General features: G+C 41.9%; 1 protein-coding gene across 1 annotated transcript in view; it reads left to right on the top strand.

Moving 5' to 3' along the window:
• EBF2 (EBF transcription factor 2) overlaps positions 1–27,967 on the top strand; it is a 221,597-nt gene that overhangs the window by 135,416 nt on the left and 58,214 nt on the right. Inside the window, exon 7 of the mRNA XM_006057336.4 lies at positions 18,148–18,229. Coding sequence (XP_006057398.1) covers positions 18,148–18,229 — 82 coding nt within the window. The remainder of the gene's footprint in view (positions 1–18,147; positions 18,230–27,967) is intronic.

Genomic DNA, 27,967 nt, shown 5'->3' with positions numbered 1-27,967 from the left:
CTGAGAATGCTGAACAGGCTTTGTGGCCTGAGTAAAGGGCTGAGATGTTTTACTTCCAGGTCAGCTGTTTGTCTCCCCAGGGAAAGTCATTTTTTTTTTGTTATTGTTAATGGCTGTGTCCAGTTATCCATCGGGTGAGGAAAGACTATGAACCCAACTCCAAACTCCAGGGCAGGGGAAGCCTCCTTTGCGTAAAACCCAGTCTCAGGCTTTTGTAGATTATTTGATATTGAGCATGTAGGTTATCCAGGCTTCCCAGGTGGTGCTAGTGGTAAAGAACCCATTTGCCAATGTGGGAGACAAAAGAAGTATAGGTTCAATTCCTGGGTTGGGAAGATACCCAGGAGGAGGACACAGCAACCCACTCTGGTATTCTTGCCTGGAGAATCCCATGGACAGAGGCACCTGGTGGGCTACAGTCCATGGGGTTGTAAAGAGTTGAATGTGACTGAAGTAACTTAACACGCATGCATGCATGTAGGTTATCCAGGACTTCCTTTCTTCTTCACAATGTTAAAATTGTAGTAGTTTAATTCTCTGCCGCATCCTAAAAAGAACTTGCATTGGTTCTTTTGACTTATCAGGACTTCTTTCAAAGGCATTTTGGAGGGTGAGGAAGCCAGTGGCACTGAGAGTCACACTGAGTGAGGCCCTGAGGTTTGGGGACTAGATGAAACATATATTTTTCTACCCTGTCTCATGTGTGTGTGTGATGATGCAATAATGCTATCTGTTCTGGCAGGGGAAGTGAGTAGTTGAAACCATTTGAAAGTGTAAGATCTTTGTAGATATCAAATACCCCCACCATCAGTTTCTCCAGAACAGTTTTATTTATTTGAGTCACCCTGATTATATGGTCTCAAGTGAATACGCCATGTACTGCAGCAGGCTTTGACAACAGATCTCATTTAATGAAGGGTAGAAATAAACACTGAAAATCAGCTTCAATCTTTAGAAAAGGTCTGGATTTGTACAACATAGTGTAACATAAAACCAGGTTAGAAAAAGATAAAATCTCATCAGTTGGGACATTATTTGGAAAGCTGGAGTTTGGTGAGACTCAGTCAAGGACTTTTGAACCCTGAAAATGAACTCAGGGTCTTATTTTAAGCGAACTGGGGCTGACTGATGGGCAACATGTAAATCTGCCCACTTTGCATCTAACCTCCCTGTGAACCTGGAGTGAGAAATCCCAATAGGTCAAATGGACTGAAGGGCTATATGCCTAGCCCCCATTTTTGAAATAAGGTGGCTTAGTTTTGGTAATCCAGTGTATTGATCCTACAGTATAGGAGAGAAAGGTTGGAAATGTGGGATGATCCAGGAAAAGTATCCAGGGACTGCTTCTGCATCCTGTGGAGAGGTTGGGGTCTAGATGGGTTCTGGTTTCATCATTAGACTTTTCACCAGAGCCTTAGTTTTTAAAAATTAATTTTTATTAGAGTACAGTTGCTTTACAGTGTTGTGTTAGTCTGTACTATACAGCAAAATGAATTAGCCATGCATATACATATATCTCGGAGAAGGCAATGGCAAGCCACTCCAGTACTCTTGCCTAGAAAATCCCAGGGATGGAGGGGCCTGGTGAGCTACAGTCCATGGGGTCACTATCAGTCAGTCGCGACTGAGCGACTTCACTTTCACTTTTCACTTTTCACTTTCACACAATGGAGAAGGAAATGGCAACCCACTCCAGTGTTCTTGCCTGGAGAATCCCAGAGACGGCGGAGCCTGATGGGCTGTTGTCTATGGGGTCGCACAGAATCGGACACGACTGAAGCGATTTAGCAGCAGTAGCATACATATATCTCCTCCCTTTTGGATTTCTTTCCCATTGGGTCATTTGCAGATGGACCTAGAGATAGTCATACAAAATAAAGTAAGAAAGAGAGAAACAAATATCATATATTAATGCATGTATGTGCAATCTAGAAAAATGGTATAGACAATCTTATTTGCAAAGCAGAAATAGAGACACAGGACAAATGTATGGATACCAAGGAGGGTAGAGAGGGTAGGAGGTATTGGGACATTGGGATTGACATATATACACCACTGATACTGTGTATAAAATGGATAATTAATGACATATGGGCTTCCATGGTGGCTCAGTGGTAGAGAATTCACCTCTAGTGCAGGAGACATGGTTCGATTCCTGGGTCAGGAAGATTCCCTGGAGAAGGAAATGGCAACCCACTCCAGTATTTTTGCCTGGGGAATCCTATTGACAGAAGAGTCTGGGGGGCTACAGTCCATGGGGTCTCAAAAGAGCTGGACACAACTTAGTGGCTAAACAACAACAATGAGGACGCACTGTAGAGAGAAAGCCTTAGTTTTTTTTTTTTTTTTTTTTTTAAAGAGCAAGTAAAAGAAGAGATTCTTGTTCTCTACTCACAGGCAACATGAAAACTGACTAGTGAAGAACCACTCACTGACTAGTGACTCGTCTTTCTGAGATGATCAGAGTTAATAGAAAATGCAATGGTATTCCAAACAATGAAGGCAAGGGGAACGCATAGAACTCTCCAATAACATTTAAAAGCAAGGTTTCATTTTTGGTGCTAAGATTTAGAAATCTCCAAAAAGTTAATGATATCCCACAAAGTGCATAGAGCACTTAGAATCAATAAAGCTTCAATGAAAAAAAAATGAAAATAATATCTGATACCTGGAACCCTGTGTAGATTACATAGGAGTCAGGTTGAGATTAGATTAATATAATCATAGTCTGTTTAACTGAAAACACTCTGGAATATTATTAGCTTTATCTGAATGCCTTTTGTATCAAATTCTTGACCTGATTTTTGTCCCAGTTTCTCTTTTCTATCAACTAGGTTTAGTTCTTTCTTTAAGAAAAAGAAAAGTTTAAAAAGATTCTAATGAAAGCCGGCTGACTCCACTATGAGTAATATAAGAAAATCTGTTTTGCTAAGAGAGTGACGGAATATTGAAATACCTGGTTTTATATTTTTATGTGGGTTTGGCAAATGCAGTCTGAAAGTGGCTAATATGATACCCGACCTGGTGTTAATAGCCAATGATAATTCCATATGTACCACCTGCTACCTGTCAGGTTACACATTCTTTCTTTTTCCCTCTTTTGGCATGAAGGTTACATTAACTGTGAATACGGGTCTTCAAGGCTGGAGTGGAGGTGAGCCGTCATACTTTTCAGATGAAATCGAGCTTTGAAATAATTATCATCTTGGTTTCTTTTCTGAGTCACCCCTTCTTCCCAACACCCCCACCCCCCATCGACTTCGACAATGCACTTAAAAGTTACAACCCACCATCTCAAATTTGGAAATCATTAAGAGCGAGAAGAGAAAGGGAAGGAGAGAGAATGAATCACAGGCATAAACTAGAATGATGTTCGTGGAGGAAAATCCTCCTGCCAAAAAGTAAAATTAGAGAAATTTCCTGGAATGTATCTATGAGGGGAAAAGTCACCCACCAGAGACGTGGATTTGTTCACTAATTGCTTTACACCTTTGTGGTTAAATGCCCCTAAGTCATTTCTCTTTTCTCCCATGAAAGAGTTTCAGAAAAGCTAACTCTACATGGATCAAAATTGCTTCTCTTTTGCTCTCTCCCACTGATACCTATTTAGAAATGGGCGGGACAAAGCTGAAGAAAATATCCTCCAAACAGCAAAACCAAGCTACTTGCCTGTCCATACAGGAGTCTGGTCTGAGCAACCTGTATGACTCTTTCCATCTCTAAGATCTGCCCCCAGAAAGTTGGTACAATATTTGATCCAACATGTTATGGAAGAAAGTAGGGAGACCCCCCCACCCCGCCCTTTCACCCTGAGTTTAACCATTAAACACTTTTTTGCTTTAGAAAAATAGACCCACACACGTTCCTGACTACTGAGCAACCAGATTTCCTCTTATAACCACTCAAAATGGTGTATGGGGAGTCTGAAAGACAAGCACAAGACATTAAAAATGATTTTTCTTGAAAGGTGAAGACATTATTAAAGATTTCCACTACCATGCCTTTATTTTTTTGAAAGGAAATAATTTTAGCCTCTTATTAATATTATTATTCCAGCTGTTGTTATGTTCCTTCTGAGTAACTCAGAAAAAGCACAGAAAGCTCCCTTTCTTTTGGGCTTTTAAATATCTTCCCGGACCATTTAATCTCTTCAGATGGGAACCAACAGCAAAGGCTATGGTTTGGCTCAGAAAAACTGTCCAAATGTCTTATGTGTCCTCATGATTCAAGCAATAATGTTGCTTTGCTCAGAAAAATTGCAGCAGCTTTTTCCAGGTGCTTTCAAAATATTTTTCTCACTTTGGTTAGCCATCACATTAGCCCCTGAAGGTAGCTGTTCTGGGTTCCCCTTCCCAGATGCAGGGATATGAACTTAATTGTCTAATAAATGCCTCTCAGGACAGAAGCAGAAACCCCTCAATTCCGACACCTGGTATCTGCTCCTGGCTGTGGCCACAGGCTGCTGGGAGATTAGTGTACTGTTTGACTCTCTTCTAAAAGTCCCAAGCTAGCTTATGTCTTTGTTGTTTTTAGTGGCTCAGTCGTGTCTAAATCTTTTGCAAGCCCATAGACTGTAGCCCTCCGGGCTCCTCTGTCCATGGTATTTCCCAGGCAAGAATACTGGAATGGGTTGCCATTTCCTATGTCAGGGGAACTTCCTGATCCAGGGATTGAACTGGCATGTCCTAGATTGGCAGGTAGATGCTTTACCACTGAGCCACAAGGGAAGCTTTGTCAAAAAAAAAAAAGTGTTGGCTGGCTAGTAAGGGAGAAGATATATTTGGTTTGGTAATAAACCTGGGAAAACTGTTTCCCACTTTTCAGAAGTTTGTATTGTGTATGCTGCTGCTGCTGCTAAGTCACTTCAGTTGTGTCCGATTCTGTGTGACCCCATAGACGGCAGCCCACCAGGCTCCCCCGTCCCTGGGATTCTCCAGGCAAGAACACTGGAGTAGGTTGCCATTTCCTTCTCCAATGCATGAAAGTGAAAAGCGAAAGTGAAGTCGCTCAGTCATGTCCGACTCTTAGTGACCCCATGGACTATAGCCTACCAAGCTCCTCCATCCATGGGATTTTCCAGGCAAGAGTACTGAAGTGGGTTGCCATTGCCTTCTCCGGTATTGTGTATAGAGTCACTATAAAAAATGAAATTGCAGTGATAGAAAGCTAAGCTCATTTCATTCCATCCTTTTGGCCTAACAATCTTTTTCTTCCTTTTTTTTTTGGTGTGGACCATTTTAAAGTCTTTATTGAATTTTTTTACAATATTGTTCCTGTGTTATGTTTTGATTTTTGGGCCACAAGGCATGTGGGATCTTAGCTCCCCGATCAGGATCAAACTAGCACTCCCTGCATTGGAAAGTGAAGTCTTAACCACTGGACCACAGGGAAGTCCCTGGCTTAAAAATCTTTTGGCTGGTTGACATTAGTGATTTCACTGAGTGGAAGGACCAAGGAGCTCTCTATTTTCTCTGAAATTACATTTCCTCCCTCTTTGAAGGTTTACTATCTTCCCTGCCAGAAAACATGTTTCCCACTTTGTCTTTTTAGAATCTCAATTTGCATGGCTATTGGTAAAGAATCCGCCTGGAAACACAGGAGATGCAACAGACTCAAGTTCAATCCCTGGGTTGGGAAGATCTCTTAAGGAGGAAATAGTAACTCACTCCAGTATCTTGCCTGAAGAATCTCATGGGCAGAGGAGCCTGGTGGGCTCCAGTCCATGGGGTCCCAAAGAGTTGGACATGACTGAGAACACACACACATCTATTAAGCTTACCTTGACCTTCTAGATTCCAATCTCGCTTCAAATTTTCTACCCCGGTCATTGGCCCATGCCTTGCGCTCTCCGGATCCTGGTTTATTTGGGGAGAATTAAGCTTCACGGTTGGTTATAATACTGTCTAGTTTCACAATGTCGAGCACACAGATGCATACGTTTCTTTGAGACTCTACTCTTCAGCATGAAAGAGGGACCCTTCATTGTAATCATTACCGAATGGATACAGTACTAATGGAACTTAATTGTTTCCACTAGATGGATCTCGGGTGTTTTTGGCAGCCAAAATGAAAATGACTCCAAATACCATCAAAGGGGCTTATAAGCACCCAGCATGCACAGAGTGTTTTGATATACAGTGGAGTGTTAATATCATTATCTCTTCTAATACAACATACGGTTACTTTAATCCTCTCCCGCCTCTGTGATCTTGGAAGATCCGACGGATAGAAGGCAAAGAATAAAACACTATATACGAGGAGACAAAGGGAGAATTAGTCCCCATCCTCTGAATGCAACTTTTTTTGATTGTTTGAATGTTGGCTTCAAATATGTACCTTTATCAATACTGACTTCTGTATCCTCCATGCTAGTTTGAGTTTGTATGCGACATCAAACATACCTTTTCGCACATGTTCTTTCCAGATTTTTTTTAACACTTACTTAGCAGTTTATAGAAGGAAGTGAATGATCTCCTCAAGCTGCTTACAAATTAAAAAAAAATCTGTGCTTATTAATTATGCAGGATTAGTCTAATTATAATTCAGCAAATTAATTAGCGACAGAAGGTGTTCTGAAACATTGGAGTACATTTGCATGTTAAATGGAGAGGCTAGTCTGTAATATATGTAAATTTATGCATGGCTTCATAGTTTAATTTAAAAATTTGCAGCTGCATATGGTATGGGAGCAGGTGAAAAGTCAGTTTTAGTTTAATGATGCTAACAAACATTGGATGGTGTCCTGTCTTAGCAAGAGAATGCATTCATATCTGCTAATCTACAATTCTGTCATCAGAAGATAATATTACATAGATGCTCAAACTCAAGGTCATTAGTGAATGGACCCATAGGTGCAATAGGTAGCAAGCTGAAAACTGCAGAGAGAAGCGGTGATCAGAGGGACGCAAACTCTCTGAGCTTTTTGCTACATAATCAAACATTGTGTATGGATTCAGTCGGCATTCTTTTCGAGAAAGTTAACACTCCATCCTGTGTAAAAAGGGGCATCTTTTTGGTATCTATTCTGTCGGGTGTGAATAGTGGTCCAACCTTGATTCCCTTTCCAAATATTCACATTTGCACTTTGTTTCAATTTCCTGGAGCCGTGGGAAAGTTATTACCGAGTTATGAATTAATGGTATGGTAGAGAGTTTTACACATTGGCCTCAACCATCTGGCAAAACAGTAAAACCAGCGGACCAGGCAGCAGCAAAGGGCTCTTGGTGTAATTGGTGTTCACTGCTCAGCCTAGCATAGATGAGCTTCATGGGGAGGGCAGAAAGGTGGGAGGGGGAGGGGAAGGCTGCAGAGGGGGAGAATGTGCCGCTCAGGAAATAGGATGGTAAAGACCCACTAAGCTGATGGCTGGCTAATAACTTCATTTCTTTCACCCAAGTCATCCTGGCATTGGAATGGGAAATAGATTTGTGTTCTAGTTCTGAAGTCTCACTGAAAGATGTTTTCTGAAGTCAGTCCTTAGCATGTCCAGTGTTGCTCAGATTTCTTTTTTCTTTCTTGATGAGAAAAGAGAGGAAGGGACAGGGTGAAGAAGAGGATACAGGTTAAAAACAACAACAAAAAAGGAAAAGATGGAACCGTGAGCGTTGCAAGGAGCCCTCCAAAGACAGTTTATGAGAACAATTGGAATTACAAACATGCTCTTAGTGTTGTGTTTCATTCCAATTCAAGCCCAGAGAGTTCAATTATTATTTTCATTAATGGTGTCAGATTTTCATCCGAGTGCAAAAACAAGCTCTTCTCCTTGGAGATTTTTCTCCCTACAAGCCTCCTGGTGCCAAGTAATGGAATTCAGGAGAGTGAAGACATGTCTGAATACAGAAGGAAAAAAAAAATCCCTACATGTAACCTCAGGTCCTCAAGACACTATAGCATGTCGCTGGTCAGAAATAAGTGGCGAATCCAAGAAACCCCTGTTTTTTGCACCTTGGCAGCTGTTTACAGTCGATTGCTTGCCACTTGAGCTATGGGAGACATTCACTTCTAGAGAAATCATGAGATGGCTTTGAAATGAAGCCGGAAGATATGGTGTCGAAATCACATAAGCAGGGGAGTCGCTCCCTTCTGGTGCCTAAGTGAACACAGTGGATTCTGCTCAGGAGGCAGTGTGTTTGGTTTAATGAAGGGTCCATTTCCAAACCAAAATGCCACTTCCAGGAGCTTATAATTGGGAGTGAATGCCGAATAGAAAATGATTTGACGGGGTGCGCTGCCAGTCAGCAGGTGTAGGCAGCTCTGAATTCTTTTGCCTGCCACGGGTTATTGGAAACCACCATGAGAATTTTGACCTACCATCTTTTTTGTTGTTGTTGTGCTTTTCCTGCAATCTGTTGTCATGGATTAATTACATGTTCTTCTTTTTTTTTTTTTTTCTTTTTAAAGTACTCCTCCCTAAAGATTAAGGGAAGTTCTTCAAGCAGAGTATATACCAATATTGAGAGAGAAACAGTGCAGAGAGAAGCAGGTTTGAATTTGTGGCAACTCCCCTCTGGTAAAGGTTTGTTTGGAAAATGGGCCATTTTCAAGTGTGGCTGGTGAGAAGGGGCAATTCAGAGGAGGCGGCGTATCAAATAGTAAATGTATCAGTTGACTTCTGGCTTCTCTGTCCATGGGATTTCCCAGCAAGAATACTGGAGTGGGTTGCCATTTCCTCCTCCAGGACTATTCCTGACCCAGGGATTGAACTTGAGTCTCCTGCATTGGCAGGCAGATTCTTTATCACCAAGTCACCAGGTACCAGGCATTTACCTAAACACTTTGCATGGATAACTAATCCTCACTACTGGCCTGGGAGGTCATGTTACAGAGGATGAAACTAAAGGTCCCTACTTCTTTTTTTCCTTTTTACAATAAATATTAAGCAAGCAAGCAACAACAACAGCAACAATAATAATAACTGCAAAAGCCTTGACATCTCTGGAAATGGCTTCATAGGGATACCCGGTGAGCTGCCACATATAGGACTGAAACTATCTGTCACCAAAGGAGTTTGCTTGCTGGTCTATTTAAAAATCTCCAGTGGAGAAGACTCTCCTCTGTCCCTTGGGTAATGATTTTCAAAATTTAGCTTTGGTGACTTATTCACAAAAAATTTTTCCAAGATTTATTTCAACTTCTTACGTTACATGTTTGACTTCCAGCTTTTTTTTTTTTTTTTCTCCCTCCATAGTCTTGATGGACGAATGACTTTGTATTTTCCTCATCCACTTGAGCAACATTTCACATTCTTTTTGCAGGTGCTACAGCTATTTGGGCCATGCCTTCTTTGGACCATGTGGGTTCTTGAGATGTCTTGTTTCCCAAATATCTGATAGACTTGCTTATCTTCCTCTGCAGCTTCTAGCACTGCTACAGAATTTCTAGAGAACACAGTCCCTGATAGGAATGATAGACATTGTTTTTGGCTTTCTTGTCTTGTTTTATAACATGTAGAGTGACTCCATTCTTATTTACAAAGATGAAAGAAGTGATGTGATCTCCTGTGTAGATCAATGAGGTACTGATCCCCTAAAAAAAAAGAACTGCTTGGCTATGCGTTCCATCTTTTCCTTCCAAAGAAACTTGGCCAAGCTCCCTCCTTAACAAAGTTTTTCTGAGTCAGACAAACCTGAGGTCCACTCCTGGCTCTTCCACTCACTAGCTGCTTGCCTTTGGGCAAGTAGTCTAACCTGAGTCTTGATTATCTCCTCTGTAAAATGGGGATGTTAATTCTCCTCCTCTCAGAGTTGAGGGGATTAAACGAAATCATGCATCGTGAATAGTATGAAGTCAATGATTAGGGGCTATTTATTTATTATTATTAATATAATTATTATAAAAATTAGACTTTTAGCCAAGGGGAGTTAGAGTAAATGTAAACAGAAGTAGGGACTTCCCTGGCCGTCCAGTGGTTAAGACTCTGTGCTTCCACTGCAGGGGGCACAGGTTCAATTGCTGGTCAGGGAACTAAGATCCCACATGCCACATGGTGTGGCCAAGAAGTAAAAAGAAAAAATGTAATCAGATATAAAAAAAAATATTCCTTAAAATATTTCTTTAAACTTAAATCTTTCAGATCTGAATTTTTTCACTTTCATTGAAATCATGCAGGTGATTAAGCCTTAATGGTAATACAAAAGCCTTAATGGTAATACAACCCTTTAGGAATGTCTGTGGAGATTAAAGATTCTATACCTACTCTATTTGTATATTTATGTTTATATTTTTAAGGAGCCATTTAAATAAACATTGCATAGAAAATCAGCTTATAAAAAGGAGTATTTGAACTTAAATAAGCCAGCCAAAAATTTTAAATTGTCTCCTCTTTCCATGGATCTTCTTGAGTCTTTGTACCAGCCATCATCTTACCAAGCAGATCTCAAGCATCAACCAGCCGTCCTCAGCTGTCCCATTGCCACTTTTGTTAGGGTATAGCAAGAGTCAACTGGAAGTTTGACTTCCCAGTGCTTAGTGCTTAGTGGTTCAGTCATGTCTGACTCTTGGAGACTTTTTGGCCTGTAGCCCACCAGAATCCTCTGTCTATGGGATTTTTCAGGCAAGAATACTGGAGTGGGTTGCCATTTCCTTCTCCAGGGGATGTTCCCGACCTAGGGATGGAACCCCCATCTCCTGCATTGGCAGGTGGATTCTTTACCACTGAGCCATCGGAGACTTCCCAAAGTCTCCTCACTTTTATAGACTTGTGTGAGAGTCTTCACAAGGCCTTTAGAGCTCCAGATCCCTTTCTCATCTTGAGCTGACACCTCAACAATCAATAGGTTGATGAAGGTCACATCATCGTCAGGCCAAGGAAGGGGTCCACTGCTATCCTTCTCCTTGTTTGGGCTGCCTGAGTTTGTATTCTGTTGGAGGCTTTCAAGGGAGGAAAATGTGTTTTCTCTATTGTCAGAAGGTTCAAAGAGGACATTACAGTTAAGACCTAAATCAAAGCTAGAACATTATCACTGTGTTTTACACTGGTCTTAAGTGGAAACCAATCACTTAGGGATTTTCCTACCAGATAAAGCAGAGTGAGCTGCCAAATGGGCAGTTCTTAGAGTAAGAAAATAGCCCCATGGATACGTCCATCCATCATGGCTTCTCCCTCTGCCTGGTCCTGTAAAGAATGTAAGCGTGAAAGAATCCTGGCAGAAGAAAGGCGACTGCCCATTTCTTTCAAATATGCTTCTATGATTCAGTGCATCCCAACATAGTTCTCAAAAGTGATATAAAGGTATTCTAAGGTCAGAATTATTTTCTTTTCAGAAGTATGTGCAAACAGAGGAGGCCAATTATATTTTAACTTATTGGACCCTGGAAAACAAAGTTCAGCAGTTAATCCAGATGAAATGTGTCTTCCTCAAAAATCAATACACATAGACCTTTAAGCACCTACATAGTTTATCAACCTTAAATGTGGCTCAGACTTTAGTGATCCAACCTGCATATGTGGCCATTGTGGCTGAGACAGAACCAGATACAGCATCCCAGCTCTTGAACTTTGGAGAGGGTGGGAGTTCCCCATCTTCACAGCATGTAAGATGTGGCCATGTCATCACAGACGCTGTTTCCAGGGTAGATGGAATTAGAATTTTTTAAGGGAATAAGGAATGAAATTTCAAAGTGAAAGGCATTTTACATATTATTTTGCATAGACAAAGGCTCTGCATAATGGTAGCTATTACTAGTGCCAAATTCACTTTCTTTGGTTATATACCCCTGTCTAATCTTTTTCTTGGGGGCTTCCCCAGTGGCTCAGTGGTAAAGAATCCACTTGCAGTGCAGGAGACACAGGAGACTCGAGTTCGATCCCTGGGACAGGGAAATCCCCTGGAGGCAGGCATGACAACCCACTCCAGTATTCTTGGCTGGAGAATCCCATGGACAGGGGAGCCTGGAGGGCTACAGTCCATTCAGTCACAAAGAGTCAGACACGACTGAAGCGACTGAGCGCACAGTCAATCTTTTTCTTGAAAGAAGCCTCTGTGCCTTCCTCAGTGCTTTCTGAAAGGTTTTTTTTTTTTTTTAATTTTTTTAATTAGAGGTAAATTGAATGGCCTCTTCCACAAATCTGGGGAAATAATATGCTGGATTTTGCACTGTTGTTTAGTTGCTCAGTCATGTCCAACTCTTTGCAACCCCATGGACTGTATCCAACCCCATGCAACCTGCCAGGCTTCCCTATCCATGGGATTTTCCAGGCAGGAATACAGGAGTGGGTTACTATTTCCTTCTCCAGGGGATCTTCCAGACCCAGTGATCAAACCCGGATCTCTTGCATTGGCAGGCAGATTCTTTACCACTGAGCCACCAGGGAAGCCCTGGGTTTTGCATCAGTCAGATCATTGGCTATAATCTCAGGTCGGGCATGAATATTAAGTAGTTACTCTTCCTGTAATTTAGAGATTTCCCACTGCCCCCACCACCATACCTGAACTTTATACCTTATTTGTACATCTAGTTTGAATCTCAGTTTTTACTTGGGATGGGTTCAGGACATGTCTAGAGCCACCTAGGAGATTTTATTATGTTCTTGAACAGTACTTTGTGCTTTAATATTCCAGAGATTGGGAGAAGAGATTTCTTGGGTACTAGGTAATCTTAGGATTTTGAGTGTGTGCTAAGTCACTTTAGTCATATCCAACTCTTTGCAACACTATGGACTGTAGCCCGCCAGACTCCTCTGTTCATGGGGTTGCTCCAGGCAAGAATACTGGAGTGGGTTGCCATGCTCTCCTCCAGAAGATCTTCCCAACCCAGGGATCGAACCTGTATCTCCTGTGGCTCTTGCATTTCAGGTAGATCCTTTACGACTGAACCACTGGGGGAGCTTCTTAGGATCTTTTTCAGACCCGTATTCAGAGGTCTCCAGGCTCATCTCAGAAACCGAAGAAGCACATTTTGCATAGTTTGTGTGCGCCATGGAGGCAAGGATTTTGTCTGTCTTGTTTGGCACTCTGCTGAACCTTCATGGCACACACTCCACACTTAATAATTGGCCAGATGAATAAAGGAATGAATTCAGCAGTGCTTTTAGTCATAAGCATTTACTTCTGTGGAACTATCATTGACCTAATATTTCCTTTTGGAGTGCTATAATCTCTCTTTCACTCTCCAAGAAACCAGAATCCTTCACAAGTTTTTTGTTGTTGTTGTTTTAAAATTTTTTTCAGACTATGTTTTCTGAAATTTCTCTTTAAACAGTTATATATATGTATATTTGGGCTTCCCAGGTGGCTCAAGTGGTAAAGAATCCGCCTGCCAATGCAAGAGACGCAGGTTCGATCCCTGCCTTGGAAAGATCCCCTGGAGTAGGAAATGGCAACCCACTCCAGTATTCTTACCTGGAGAATCTCGTGGACAGAGGAGTCATGTGGGCTGCAGTCCATGGAGTTGCAAAGAGTTAGAGATGAATGAGCACACACCAGTACACTCATATATATTTTAACTTTTAAAAAATTCTTTACAGTTTGCTTTCGGAGGATTCTAGAGAACCAATTCATTATTATAAAAACCAGTAAATAAAGAGGAATTATCTAGCATTTCTCTTGAGTTACCTATACAAAGTTAAGCAGTGATATTGAGATATAGTTTACATACTATAAAGTTCACCCATCCAAAGTGTACAATTCAATGGTTTTTTGTATATTGACTAAGTTGTGTAACCATCACCATGATCTAATTGGTGCAGGAAGCATAGAACTCCAGATGGGGCTTGCAGCCAGAAAAATCCACCAGTTCAAATCCTTGTTTCTGTTGCTGACAAGCAGTGTGATCTTGGGGCAAATTTCATAAGTTCTTGGCACCTTTGTTTTTCCTAGCTGTGAGATGATTCGTCACTCATATAGTTGTTGTGGGAAATAAATGAGGCGATGGATATCAAGCACATAGCTTGGAGTATGGCACAGAGCTGACATCTGGCAAACTTTCCTCCCCACTCCCTGTGAATCTGTACCTTTAAGCTACTGGGCCACACAAGATGGTAGGCAGAGGTAGCGATGGCTGTTATCTGTGATATTCCTTGCTACTTTCTCCTTCTGCCAAAGCACAGAGAAAGGATCCTAAGAGAATAGCCTCTTACTCAATAAGCAGCCCATCAACATCTGGCCAAGGTATCAACCAAGATGCCTCAATTTCTACCCATCAGCTTATCTTGGTGATTCTTCTTTCATAGTCTCTGTTCAGGAGGGTTGTCCTCTCGCAGAAAACCCCTGCACACACCCCTCTTGGACTTCAATAAGTCATAGACTTTTGTCTTCAGAAGTTTCTTCTAATGTTTCTTCTCCTAATGTTCAGGAGGGTTGTCAACTTTATGCATTTTCCTTTGCAATCACAGAATGTTAATGTTGGAAGAAACACTGGAGATAATCCAGTTAAACCCTCCTAACAGTCCATGGGGTCACTAAGAGTCGGACACGACTGAGCAACTTCCCTTTCACTTTTCACTTTCATGCATTGGAGAAGGAAATGGCAACCCACTCCAGTGTTCTTGCCTGGAGAATCCCAGGGACGGGGGAGCCTGGTGGGCTTCCATCTATGGGGTCGCACAGAGTCGGACACGACTGACACAACTTAGCAGTTGTTAGTCGGACACAACTTAGCAGCAGCAGCAACAGTCAAAGAAACTGAGGCCCAGAGGAGTGAAGTGACCTGCTTCCATAATTGGTAGGAACTCAAGACTCGTACACTGTCAGCATTTAATAGATAGTGTAGTGAAGGAATGAATGCCTTAGAGTCTGTTCTCATGCCTCACTGGACCCAGGAATCAGATTGAAAGCTGAGGGCTTGAGTTCAGGTTTGGATCCCACTCTCTATTCCTCTTTCTTTAATAAAACAAGGATAAACCTGTTGCCATTAGCCTGCACTCATAAGCAATGAGATCAGAAGCCTAGCCGGAAGTACTGCGATAAGTGGTTAGAATATTTCTGAAGTCAACATTGTTTGGAGAAAGTGAAAATTATAACTTCCAGCCTGATGAGTCTCTGCGTGTTTGGTCTGAATCCTGTGGTTCACTTTGGTTTCCCATTTCTGAGTGGAGAGAGCTGACGTTTTCCAGGCTTCACAGGGATCTAGAGGCAGGGGATTTGTTCTCTGCAAGTTACCCTATGGTTAATGGCTGAGATGGTGAATAAGGGGTTCTGTACCAAGCCCCCTGAGCATGGCGGGTGCAGGGGGTGGAGGGGAGGAAGGTGGGAGACATCAGTTAAAGGAAGAGAAGAAAACTGGAGAGGTCAGTAAGCTCCATGTGTATGTGTGTTGCACACTCAGTCGTGTCTGACATTTTGTGATCCCCTGGATTCTCTGTCCATGCCAGGCTCTCTGTCCATGGGATTCTTCAGGCAAGAAGACTGAAGCAGGTTGCCATGCCTTCCTCTAGGGGATCTTCCTAACCCAGGGGTTGAACCTGTGTCTCCTACATTGGCAGGCAGATTCTTTACTGCTGAGCCATCTGGGAAGTCCCAGAACTCATTTAAATTGATTTCTAGGTCCGCATCTGAAATTCACAGGCCATAATTTCTGGTGTTAGCCATTTAGAAGTAGTTATACTTTCTTTTAGAAAGTACTATACAATGTAAGAGAATTTTTGTTCCCCCTCTCTCTCACCTCCTCCCTCCCTCCTCTGTCCTTCACTTCCCTTTTGTGAACAGGGTGTTATATCCTTAGTGTGCTGGGTGCTGGGTAGGTTACAAACTCAGACCCTAGGCAGGCAAAAGAGTCAAAATGGGGAGGGGTTTTCTAACCAAAGAACTGTTAAGGGTCCTAATTTAAAATGAATAAAGTCTTTCAGCAGGCCCCCTCTTTCCCTAAATCAATTTGATTTTATGTAAACATTTATCTCCTTTGCACTTCCATACCATGCATCTAATAATGCCTTGGTGAACATTAATGTTTTCAGCAGGTACATTTTGGAGAAAGAGGGGATTGGGTAGATGAGGGGAAGAATAACAAAGAGAATGCGTTATAAGGAGCCCAGTGGTGGTGAAACTTTCCAAAAACCAAGGAATTTGTGAGAAAGAGAAATTTTGGTTTTAGTAGGGGAAAAGATATAAATTACTGATCAGTTGGGGGGGGTGTGAGTGACAGTGCTCAGTTGCTAAGTCGTGTTCAACTCTTTTCAACCCTATGGACTGTTGCTTACAAGGTTCCTCTCTCCATGAGATTGTCCAAGGAAGAATACTGGAGTGGGTTGTCATTTCCTTCTCCAGGGGATCTTCCTGACCCAGGGATCGAACTTGCGTCTCCTGCATTGGCAGGAGAATTATTTACCATTGAGCCACTTGGGAGTGAGTGGGTGTTGGAGAGCAAATTCCATGTGAGGTCAGGGGTTGTTGGTTGGAAAGAGACTCAAGTGAGAAAATGGCTGGTTTTAAGTCTTTTGTGACAGCATTTCCAGGCATTTTAAGTGGCTGTTGGTGACCCTTCTAGGAAGACACAAGTGAAAAAATACTCCCCCTTAAAAAAGAAAATGTTTGAATTCTGATTAACCTGTTGTTAAATACAAGGCCACTTTCTTTTCTAACATGCTCCAGTTGCTCTAGACAAACACCCCATTGCACTTTCGAAAGCAGAGGCAGGTTGTGAGCTTGAACACTACAGAAAGCATCAAGGGGCATCTCTTCTGCCTTGTCATTCTCTGCCTGGTACCTCAGATAACAGCCCTGGACACCTCCATGGCCCAGGAAGTGATGCCTAACCTCCCACCCCAGAAAAGATTCAAAAAGAGAAATGAAAAGCAGATGCTATAAAATTTGAAAATAATATTTAGCTATTCTTTCCAAATTCACACCCAACCTTATTCATACATAGGGGTCAGGAGCACTTGGTCAAATATTTTTAGTAAATCTAGAGAAAATTCTCTAAAGAGTGCAATTCCTCTTCTCTCCTCTTTCATCATTTACTGTTTATCCTCCCATCAGTGTTTTCTTTTTTTTTTTTAAGTGGTAAATACAATTAATTGGAGCACTCTCTAATTCTTTTGTGTGATCGTGAAAAAAATAAAAATAAACAGAAGGGCACCATGGGAGCATCTCACCAACCGTTGCTTTAAAAAAAATAGAATTTTTGGAAGCATTGTTGATTTCTACTTATTTTTGTTGGTAAATCCTGGGGAAAATGTATATCTTTTCCTTTAAAGTTCTAATTCAAGGCATGGATGTGAGAGTTCTGAAGGGACTTTGGGACTGCGGTAAAATTTCGTTGTCATAGTAACAGAAAGGGAAATAGGCCTTGCTCACCTGGGACTTTAACACTGCAAAAGCTGAATTTTTTTTTTTAAGGAAAAGGACTCTGCAAGTGAAATAAAGGAAAAACTTATTGTATTTCAAAACAAAATTCCAAACATTAAACAGGTAAATGGCTGAAAAGACCAACTTCTGCCATTTTTCTTGGTTTCTGTCCTCATCTGATCAAAGAAGCCCAATTCTAAAAGTGCACAGAAGGGTTATCTAGAATAATACTGGCTTAAAAATATGTCTTACGAATGGTAACCTCAGACTGGTATTCTGCACCTTTGTATTTTTCTGGATCATCTATTGAAGGTCTGAAAGGACATTCACACTTGTTAATAGTCATAAAAACCCCAGCATATACCTGCACAGACTGTCTTAGGAGAGTAACGTTGTTTTCTGATTTCATATCTATCGGTTGAAAATATCAGACCCCCTTTGTGTGCGAGGGTTTACGTGTGAGGTGTGTGCACGTGTAAATGTGTGTGGCCAGCAGAAAGCGACATATGTGAGGAACCCTGGGATTCTGAGCTAAGTCGTGTCATTTTTAACCCTCTGGAGAGATATATTTTTGTACAGCAGGAGTTACTCCTGTTTGTGAAGACTTTCTTCTTCTTCTTCCTCTCTCTCTCTTTTTTTATTTGAGAGAGAGCACACCCTAGCCACTCGGGGCCAGTGTACAAACCAGAACCCAGCTTGTGAACCACTCCACAACCCTCAACAGTGACGGAGCCGACTTGGGACTCAAAACATCCAAATTTGCAAACTGCAGACGGTCAGCTAGCATTCCTTCCCAGGCAGGGCTGGCTGAAATTCCCCAGACCTGAAATCCAATCACTTTCCAATCAAATCTAATATAATGCAGATATAGTCTCTCTTAAAAAATGTTTACTTAAAAAGGTAACACATTGCTTTCTCTTCACAGATTCTTTTTAAAATTTTTCCTCAAGTGCAATCAGAATTGTTTGAAAACAGCAGGAAACCCAAGGGACATGAGAAGGTTTCAGGTAAGGGACCTGCAATTCTTGCCTGGTAAATAAGTCATCCTATTTCTTCTCTCCTTAGCACTCTCTTTTTTCCTTTTCCTTTTTTTTTTAATTCCCCCCTAGAAAATATTATTCACGGATGCTGCTAACAATAAAAAAAGATTACTCTAAATGATCACCCTCTTCAGATAGTACTGAAGGTTTTTTCATTTTGTAATGTTTAGGACTTCTGTGTCCACTGCCAGAGCCCCAGGGGAAGGGCACCAACCCAGGCTGGAGATTTGATTTTAAGCCCTCAGGCTGCCCTGTGCACACACAGCTGCCCACAGCAGGAACCATGATCTTGATATTCAGCCACCTTGGGATTTTTCAAAGCAGCTTCTCTGTGCTTTCTGCAAGCAACAGCCTCTTCCTTTCCTTTGCCACCGATTAACTATTCAGTGGTCTCTCTCGGAGTGTCTGGGAAAGCAGCCGCCTAAGCAGCCGTGGTCACTTTAAGATCTCAGCATGACAACAAGACCCACGGGACAGTAACCCAGCTGCCTGGCAGTTAAATCTGCCACCAGTTTCATCACCCCTGCCACTGATGTACCGGGGATACAAGCTAATAAAAACACAGAGCGAGGCAAAGTGTGTCAGGTTGGAGATGTGAGGCAGGGCAGCCCGCTTGGCCCCCTTCCTTCATCTTTGATGGACCCACATTTCATCCACCAAATGGCTTTCCTGCCGTTCGTGGCCAGTTGAAATACCTCCCACTCCTTTCCCCATAGAAAAATGGGAAACGTGTTAAACAATAGTATTCTAGCTTGAGACTTTAAAATCCTGGCAGCAACGTGGGAGATGGGGACGCTTAGCCTCACGTTTCAGGTGGGGAAAGCAAGATTCTGGGAGTTTAAATAACTCAACTGTTACGCCCGGAAGGAGATGGTAGAGCTGGGAGCCAGTGTCTTATCAAACTCCTTGCACTGGACCCTGAGTTCGCAGCATGTCCATCTGTTAGGCTAATGCTTGCTATTGCCTTTATGGAGAGTCTTGATAATTTCTGAACAAGGAGCCCATATTCTTGTTACACTGGACCCTACAAAGGATGCGGCTCCTCCTGTCTGGCACTTGGAGCACTTCTGTGATTTAGCTGTGGCGTTATTAAAGAGTTAACAGGGGAGATGGGTACGGGCAAGGCCAGTGAGCACAACCTTGAAAACCAAAAGTTCCTCTAATTTTTTTTTCACTGAATCGTGAGTATCAAATAATCTTCTGGTGACCAGGATGTTTTCTGATTCCTTGTTTAACACTAATACCAGCCTCTCCTAAAAAGTTAAACCTTGTTTCTTCATCCTATCGACTCTTTTCCTTGCTGTATGATATGAAGACAAATAGAAACAAGAGGATTTTCTTGGGGGTCAAGCAGGAACATTGTGCATAGTGGAAGCTTATGGCACTCAGTTTCCAAATGGAAACATAAATAATTTCTGTCCAAAAAAAGAGTGGAATTCCAAAGTGCCCAGATGATCTAAGCTTAGCTTTCATGTCCAGAAGAAGGAGAGGCAGGGAAAGAAGCTGGCAGCTTAGATTTGTATCCACCCTTATTCTCTATCATCCCTTCCAAAGAGCTTTACATTTGAGAAGACACTTCTAAGAAGCTTTTAATAGAATGCATTGTCATTTTATTATTTTACCCTTACTTATCCCTGATTTTAGAAATGTACTCACTAAACAAATGCACCTAATATTTCCTTTACTTCTTGAAAACTTCTCTAAATGAAGTTTTTAATGAGCCTGAATTAAAAAAAAATTTTTTTAAGTGGATTTTTGAGTCATTATTTAGACACAAAAACTTTCTTGGTAATTTAGGTACAAATACAGTCAATGAGCCTGAATTTTTAACAGGGTTAGAATAGATATTGTTCGTCTCAAAATATGAGAAATTCTTATCCTATGAGAATGTACTTGACTTTTGCAAAGACAATGAAAAAGTTTTTTATAAGCTTGTGGATTCTATGATTGTCTCATTTCCAGGGTACAGGTAAAGTCAACAGGAAAAAATTCTTTTGCATTTTTTTACTGAGATATAACTCATATAACGTATTCACAATGTGCAAGACAGTAGGTTTTTATTCACAGTGTTGTGTAACCATCGCCACCGTATCATTCCTGAACATTTCCGTCATCACAGAAGGAAACCCCATACTTCTCAATTCCTTTTTCTCTCCACCCACTGAAAACCACACATCTACTTTCTCTCTCTACAGATTTGTCTGTTCTGGACATTTCCTATAAATAGAATCATACAATATGTGGCCTTTAGTCTCTGGTTTCTTTCACTTAGCATAATGCTTCAAGGTCCATCCATGTTGCAGCATGTATATTTCATTCCTTTTTTATGGCTGAATAATAGTCTATTGTAAAATATACCACATTTTAAAAATCTGTACATCAGTTGAGGGACACTTGGATTGTTTCTGTTTCTTGGCTTTTACAAATAACGCTGTTGTGAACATTCATGTATAAGTGTTTTGTTTTTTTTTGGTGGACATGGTTTTGATATCTTCAGTATATACCTAAGAGTAGAATTTCTGGGTCATATGATAACTTCAGCTTTAAGTTTTTGAGGAACTGACCAGCTGTTTCCCAAAGTGGCTGCACCATTTTACATTCCCAACAGTAATATACAAAGGTCTCAATTTCTTGATATAGTTGCCACTACTTGTTTTCTGTTTAAAAAGAAAAAATCCTGACCATCCTGTAAGTGTGAAGTGGTATCTCATTATGGTTTTGATTTGTCTTTTCCTAATGACTAATGTAGAGAAGGCAATGACACCCCACTCCAGTACTCCTGCCTGGAAAATCCCACGGATGGAGGAGCCTGGTGGGCTGCAGTCCATGGGGTCGCTAAGAGTCGGACACGACTGAGCAGCTTCACTTTCACTTTTCACTTTCATGCATTGGAGAAGGAAATGGCAACTCACTCCAGTGTTCTTGCCTGGAGAATCCCAGGGATGGGGGAGCCTGGTGGGCTGCCGTCTATGGGGTTGCCCAGAGTTGGACATGACTGAAGCGACTTAGCAGCAGCAGCAGCAGCAGCAATGACTAATGATTTGAGCGTCTTTTCATGTTTTTGGCTATTTACATATCTTCTTTAATGAAAAGCCTAAAACTGAGCGATTTCACTTTCTTCGTAAATGTGTTAGTCATTCAGTCGTGGTCGACTCTTTGTGACCCCGTGGACTGTAGCCTGCCAGGCTCCTCTGTCCGTGGAATTATCCAGGCAAGAATACTGGGATGGGCTGCCATTTCTTTCTCCAGGAGATTTCCCAACCCAGGGATTGAACCTAGGTCTCCTGCATTGCAGGCAGATTCTTTACCATCTGAGCCACCAGGGAAGCCCAAATGTCTAATTCAAATCCTTTAAGTGAAGTGAAGTAAAAGTCACTCAGTCGTGTCTGACTTTTTGTGACCCCATGAACTATACAGTCCATGGAATTCTCCAGGCCAGAATACTGGAGTGGGTAGCCTTTCCCTTCTCCAAGGGATCTTCCCATCCCAGGGATCGAACCAGGGTCTTCTGCATTGCAGGCAGAATTTTTACCAACTGAGCTATTGCCTATTTTCAAATTAGGTTACCTTTTTATTGTTGAGTTTTAGGAGTTCTTGATGGGCTTCCAAGGTGGTGCTACTGGTAAAGAATCCCCCTGCCAGTACAGGAGATGTAAGAAACACAAGTCCAATCCCTGGGTGGGGAAGATCCCCTGAGGAGGGCATGGCAACCCACTCCTGCGTTCTTGCCTGGAGAATCTCACGGACCCGGAGCTTGGCAGGCTGCAGTCCGTAGGGTCAAATAGAGTCAGACATGACTGAGGCAACTTAGCAAGTGTTCTTTATATATTCAGAATACTAGGCCCTCAGATAAATGATTTGCAAATATTTTTCTCATTTTATCACTGGCTTTTCACATTCTTGACAGTATCCTTTGATTCACCAAAGAATTGGAAAGTTTTATACTGTACTCAGATTCTCTTGGGCTTCCCTTGTGGCTCAGCTGGCAAAGAATCTGCTTGCAGTGCAGAAGACCTGGGTTCAATCCCTGGGTTGGGAAGATCCCCTGGGGAAGGGAAAGGCTACCCACTCCAGTATTCTGGTCTGGAGAATACCATGGACTGTATAGTCCTTGGGGTCACTAAGAGTCGGACACGACTGAGCGACTTTCACTTCACTTCACTTCAGATTTTCTTATGAATATAGCCTTCTATGAAAGATCTTTAAAGTGGAGAAAGGCTTGCTTATGTGCTCTGAAGGTCAAGTAAGAAACTTGGATCAAGTTTAGTATATGAAACAAAACCAGAGATAGTAGGTGATTATGAGAATGAGCTGAAGGAATGGTAGCTTAGGAATTCCTAGAATATATACATATATATATATATATATAGTCTGAGTTTTATAAATATATATAAATATAATCTATGTATTATAAATTTATACTTATATATATAATTCAGAATGACAAATATAATAATTTTAAAACATATGGACAAATAACTTCAATTCTCTACCTTTGGTATAGAATCAAACATAGATTTAATCTGAAGTATATATTTTTTTTTGGTGGAGATTTTGATCTGAGCAGAATAAAAATACAAAAATATTTCTAACCAAATCATGGATCCAAGCAAACTCTCTCTCCTCTCTCATCTTTCCTCTTCCCATTCTTCTCCAAACACTGGTAGAACCTAGGTTCCTTTTCCAAAAACCATCAAATAACAAAATCATTATATCACACATTTTCCAACCTGAACCAAACCTCTCTTTCATTCAATTCAAGTCCTAACTATCATGGGTATATAAAATATTTATTGAAACATAAGAGTTTTAATTCTTTTTTGGGCTCAGACCCCTTTGAGAATTTCATATAAGCTATAGTTTTGTCCCAATAAAAAGCTATGTTTCAACCAAGTTACATTTAAAATTTCAAGGGTTCCCAAACCTCTTAAAACATCTCTGAGAAGTACATGGACCCCTGATCTAAGTAAATGAAATTTATCTGATACCCAGTGGACATCCTCTATGTAATTTAACCCTTACGATAGGGACCTGTCCATTCTTGGCTTTAAAGACCACCTGTTCCCAGATGCCGCCTGGATCCATATCATCAGACTTTTCTCCCTTCTCTGGAGCTGCAGAAACCCAGCTTTACCTCCCTCCTGGGCCTCTTCTCTTAGATGACTAATGAACTCATGCTCAAGGCAGAACTCAGTCCCACCTCCCTGATCCATGCCTTCCTCAATTATTATTAAAGCGTCACTCCCTCCTGCTAAGTATCTATAAAATCCACCTCCCTCTCCTGAAAAACTGCCACAGACCCTTGTCTCTCCTCCTTTGTCTAATCTATCCTCAACATGGCTGCCAAAGTGATCTTTTAAAACATGTCTGCTGCTGCTGCTGCTGCTGCTAAGTCGCTTCAGTCATGTCCGACTCTGTGCGACCCCATAGACGGCAGCCCACCAGGCTCCCCCGTCCCTGGGATTCTCCAGGCAAGAACACTGGAGTGGGAGTAAAACATGTCACTCCTCTGCTTAAATATGTTATAACTATCTCCTGTCTGTGGACAAAAGCTTGGATATGAAAGGGCATGGCTGAGAAATAGCTTCATAACAGGCAGGCTTCTGCCATGCACCCCACCTAATGCTTCCATATGCCCCCACCCATCAGGCACACCTCACTGATTTCTGTTCCATGTGGAACAGACTGCTTGGAGACTTCCCATGCGTTCACCCTTCTGCCTGAGAAGCCTTAACTCCTCTCCAATCTGTGACTTCTGCTTATTTTTCAAGATATACCTGTCACCTCTTCATTGAGGCACTTTTTAAAAGAAATTTATTTTATTGAAATATAGTTGATTATAATGTTGTTAGTTTTTGCTATACAGCAAAGTGTTTCAGATGTGTGTGTGTGTGTGTGTGTGTGTGTGTGTGTTAGTTGTTCAGTTGTGTTCGACTCTTCGAAATCCCAGGGACTGTAGCCACCAGGTTCCTCTGTCCATGGAATTCACCAGGCAAGATACTGGAGTGAAGAATAACAACAACAAAAAAAGAATACTGCAGTGGGTAGCCATGCCCTTCTCCAGGGAATTTTCCCAACCCCAGAACTGAACCTGCATCTCTTGTATTGCAGGAGGATTCTTTACCATTGAGCCACCAGGGAGCTCCCAGCTCAATATATATATATATAAATATATATATACACACACATATATGTGTGTATATATATGTATATATACATATATGAATACATATATGTATATATATGTACGTATATATATGTATATAGTTTTCATATTCTTTTCCATCACAATTTTTTTTTTGGTTGCACTGGGTTTTTTGTTGTGGCTAGCACTAGGACTTAGTTGCTCTGAGGCACATGGGATTGTGGTTCCCTGACCAGGGCTCCAACCTGAGGCCTCTGCATTGGAAGGTGAATTCTTAATCACTGGACCACCGGGGAAGTCCCTCCATTACAATTTATCACAGGATATTGAATATAGTTCCCTGTGCTATACAGTTGGATCTTGTTTTTGATCCATCCTAGTTGTAATAGTTTGCATCTGCTAAGCCCAAACTCCCAATTCATCTGCCTCCCCCACAGTGAGGCACTTTTGGACTTTTCCTGGCGGACTTATTGGTTCTTGCTCTGTGCCAACATACTTCTCTACAAGCTTCTACTAATGCCATTGATCACATTGCCTTGCAATTATGATTTGCCTAAGAGGCTATGTGCTGCTTGAGGGTAATCGGCATGTTTTATTTATTTTTTTATTTCTCCCCAATGCCAGTCATTCTTTGGAGCTCCAAAAATGGTCATTAAATGAATTTTAAGAGAAAGAAAGAAAGAAAAGGAAGGAAGGAGCAGAGGAAGGAAAAAAAGAAAAGGGCCCCCAAAGTATATCTAAATCCATGGACCATGAAGGCAGAAAATCACTTCCGCCCTCCTTGAAATGGAACAATTAGGTGAAACACGCAGATTAACAGCTCGGTGAAGGAAAGGTAAAGAAATTTATGTCTAGTTTAAGCTGACAGGCCTGTTAAGACATAATGAACCCTATTCTTTATTTCTCTGTATGGTGGGTGGAGAGCGGGCAGCTGGAAAACCCAGAAGAAAAATCAAGCCATTTTCTTGGAAGACTCAGGCACGTTGTCATTTCCCACATTCAAGTCCTAAAACATAGTAGAAGTTGACAACAATCAGGGCTTTTGTTGCCAATTCACTCTCATAGACAGGCTGCCTGGTTCTGCTCCAAGTCATAGTGAAAACACAGATGCCCTCTTTCATTGATTCATTCACCCAACCAATGCTGTTGAGGAAATTCTATGTGCCTGGCACTATCCTAGGTGCTGGAAGGATATGTGTGTGTGTTTGGTCAATAAGTCACGTCTATTTCTTTTGCAAGCCCGTGGACTGTAGCTCTCTAGGCTCTTCTGTCCATGGGATTTCCCAGGCAAGAATACAGAAGTGGGTTGCCATTTCCTTCTCCAGGGGAGGTTCCCAACCCAGAAATCAAACTCACATCTCTTATGTCTCCTGCATTGGCAAGTGGGTTCTTTACCACTAGTGCCACTTGGGAAGCCCTTCCCATCATATGGGCAGCACCAACTGGTACATTACTCAATCTGGAGTTGGTGGCAGGTTCCTTGGATCTCCAACTCTAGAATCATTTAAAATGAATCCCTTCCCACTTGTAGCTTTATTACTGGGATAACTATTCTTACTGTCATTTGCTGAATTTTTCTGGGTGACTCTCAGATGTCTCAAGTTCACCCTTACATAGTGCTTAGCTGCTCAGTCATGTCCGACTCTTTGCGACCCCGTGGACTGTAGCCCGCCAGGCTCCTCTGTCCATAGGATTCTCCAGGCAAGAATACTGGAGTCGGTTGCCATTTTCTTCTCCAGGGGATCTTCCCAACCCAGGGATCAAACCCAGGTCTCCCACACTACAGGTGGATTCTTTACCATCTCAGCCACCAGGGAAGCCCCTACCCCTACATTATTCCCTTTTTAATAATACAAGAGGCCCACCAAAGCAATCATTTTCTTATATAGCTATACCAGTGAGAGAAAAGAGATACATATACAGGTCTTGCCATCCCTTGCTTCAAGAGATAAGAGGTCAAAAGTTGTGTGTGGGGGCATACATTTCAGGTGAAAGAAAAGTCATGGGCTTCCCTGATGGCTCAGTGGTAAAGAATCTGCCTGCCAACTCAGGAGATGGGGGTTTGATCCCTCAGCCAGAAAGATCCCACATGCTGCGGAGCAACTAAGCCTGTGCACCACATCTGCTGAGCCTGTGCTCTAGAGCTTGGGAACCACAACTACTGAAGTCCACTTGCCCCAGAGCCCATACTCCCATACTCCACAACAAGAGAAGCCATGGCAGTGAGAAGTCCAAATAGCAAAACCCCACTCGCCACAAGCAGAGAAAAGCCTGCATAGCAACAAAGACCCAGCGAAGTAAAAAATAAATAAAATTATTAAAAAAAAAAAAAAGCAAGAAGTCATGTCTGGACCCAAATTGGGAAAGATATCAGGGCTGAATTGATGTCTGTCTGGTTATGGAAATCTGTATACAACCCCGGGCCTGTTGGAAGGACCCTCATTGGGGGCTTCCTGGAGGAGCTGGGGAAGGGTTGGTGCTTTGTCAGGACACGTTGAGCAGGTCTGGTAGACCTCTGAGAAAGAGAGCAGGAATGCATGGTGGTCAGAAGACACTACAATCTTCTCCATCAGCATGGAGAATGGAAGTGAGGCATGTGAGGGTGGACTGACATCATTGGAATCACTGGATAATCTGGGAAGCCTACAGCCTATGAGTGCAACATGCTGGATGCACCCACCACATAGAAACAATGGGGCAGTTCGCATGGATAGATGGCAGAGACCCTTAGTCCGCACAGCTGGGCAGCGGTCATTCGTCTATTTGACTGATCGACATGAGAGCAAAGGGCAGGGCTGCTCATGTCTTGGAACAAGGCCAGGCTCCATCCAACAAACCCGTATGATTTCCTAAACCCCAGTTCTTATATAAAACCTTTTCATGGCACCACCATCTATTTTCCTTAAGTAAAAAAATGGTGAATGTTTCTCTCACACCGTGGAAGAGGGAAACGAGAGTTTAAATTAACTCCAAATGCTAAAAATTTAATACAGCGCCAGCTGCCTGCAGGTTTCTTCAGTTCAAAATCTCTGAGAGCCGGAGCCACCCCAGCTGCTCTGTGATCTCACCCACCATGGGAAGGCTGCGGGGCTACTGAGCCACACTTTTCAAGCACGTAATGAAAACCACTTGACTTACGGCCTCTCTGATCAACAGGTGAGTCCATTATCTGGTGGGAGAACAAACCAGAGAGTCCAAGTTAAGAAAGAATAATTATCTATTAGGAGTCAGGGAAAAAAAAAGAAAAACCACCACCACCTCTGAGGGTTCAGGGATCTTTTGTTCAGCCTAAAGTTTTAAGCTTAGGGAAAGCTTGCTGTGGGTTACTTCAAGCTTATGTCTGTGGGATGAATCTGTCCACCCCTCATCCCCTGCTTTTGATATCTCAAATGGGGACAGGAATTAGGGTTTAAGAATTTTGACCAGTTCACATAAGAAATGGGTTTTGAATTATTTGTGGGAGAAAATGGAGAGAAATAAAAGCAGGTTGTTGCCTCTATAACTCTTGGGAAATTCCATGTCAGACTTGAGCTGTGCGGTGCTTAGTTGCTCTGTCGTGT

The sequence above is a fragment of the Bubalus bubalis genome, chromosome 3 (assembly GCF_019923935.1).
Source record: "Bubalus bubalis isolate 160015118507 breed Murrah chromosome 3, NDDB_SH_1, whole genome shotgun sequence".
In the NCBI taxonomy this organism is placed as follows: domain Eukaryota; kingdom Metazoa; phylum Chordata; class Mammalia; order Artiodactyla; family Bovidae; genus Bubalus; species Bubalus bubalis.
This window is presented reverse-complemented; position numbering and strand designations above follow the sequence as displayed.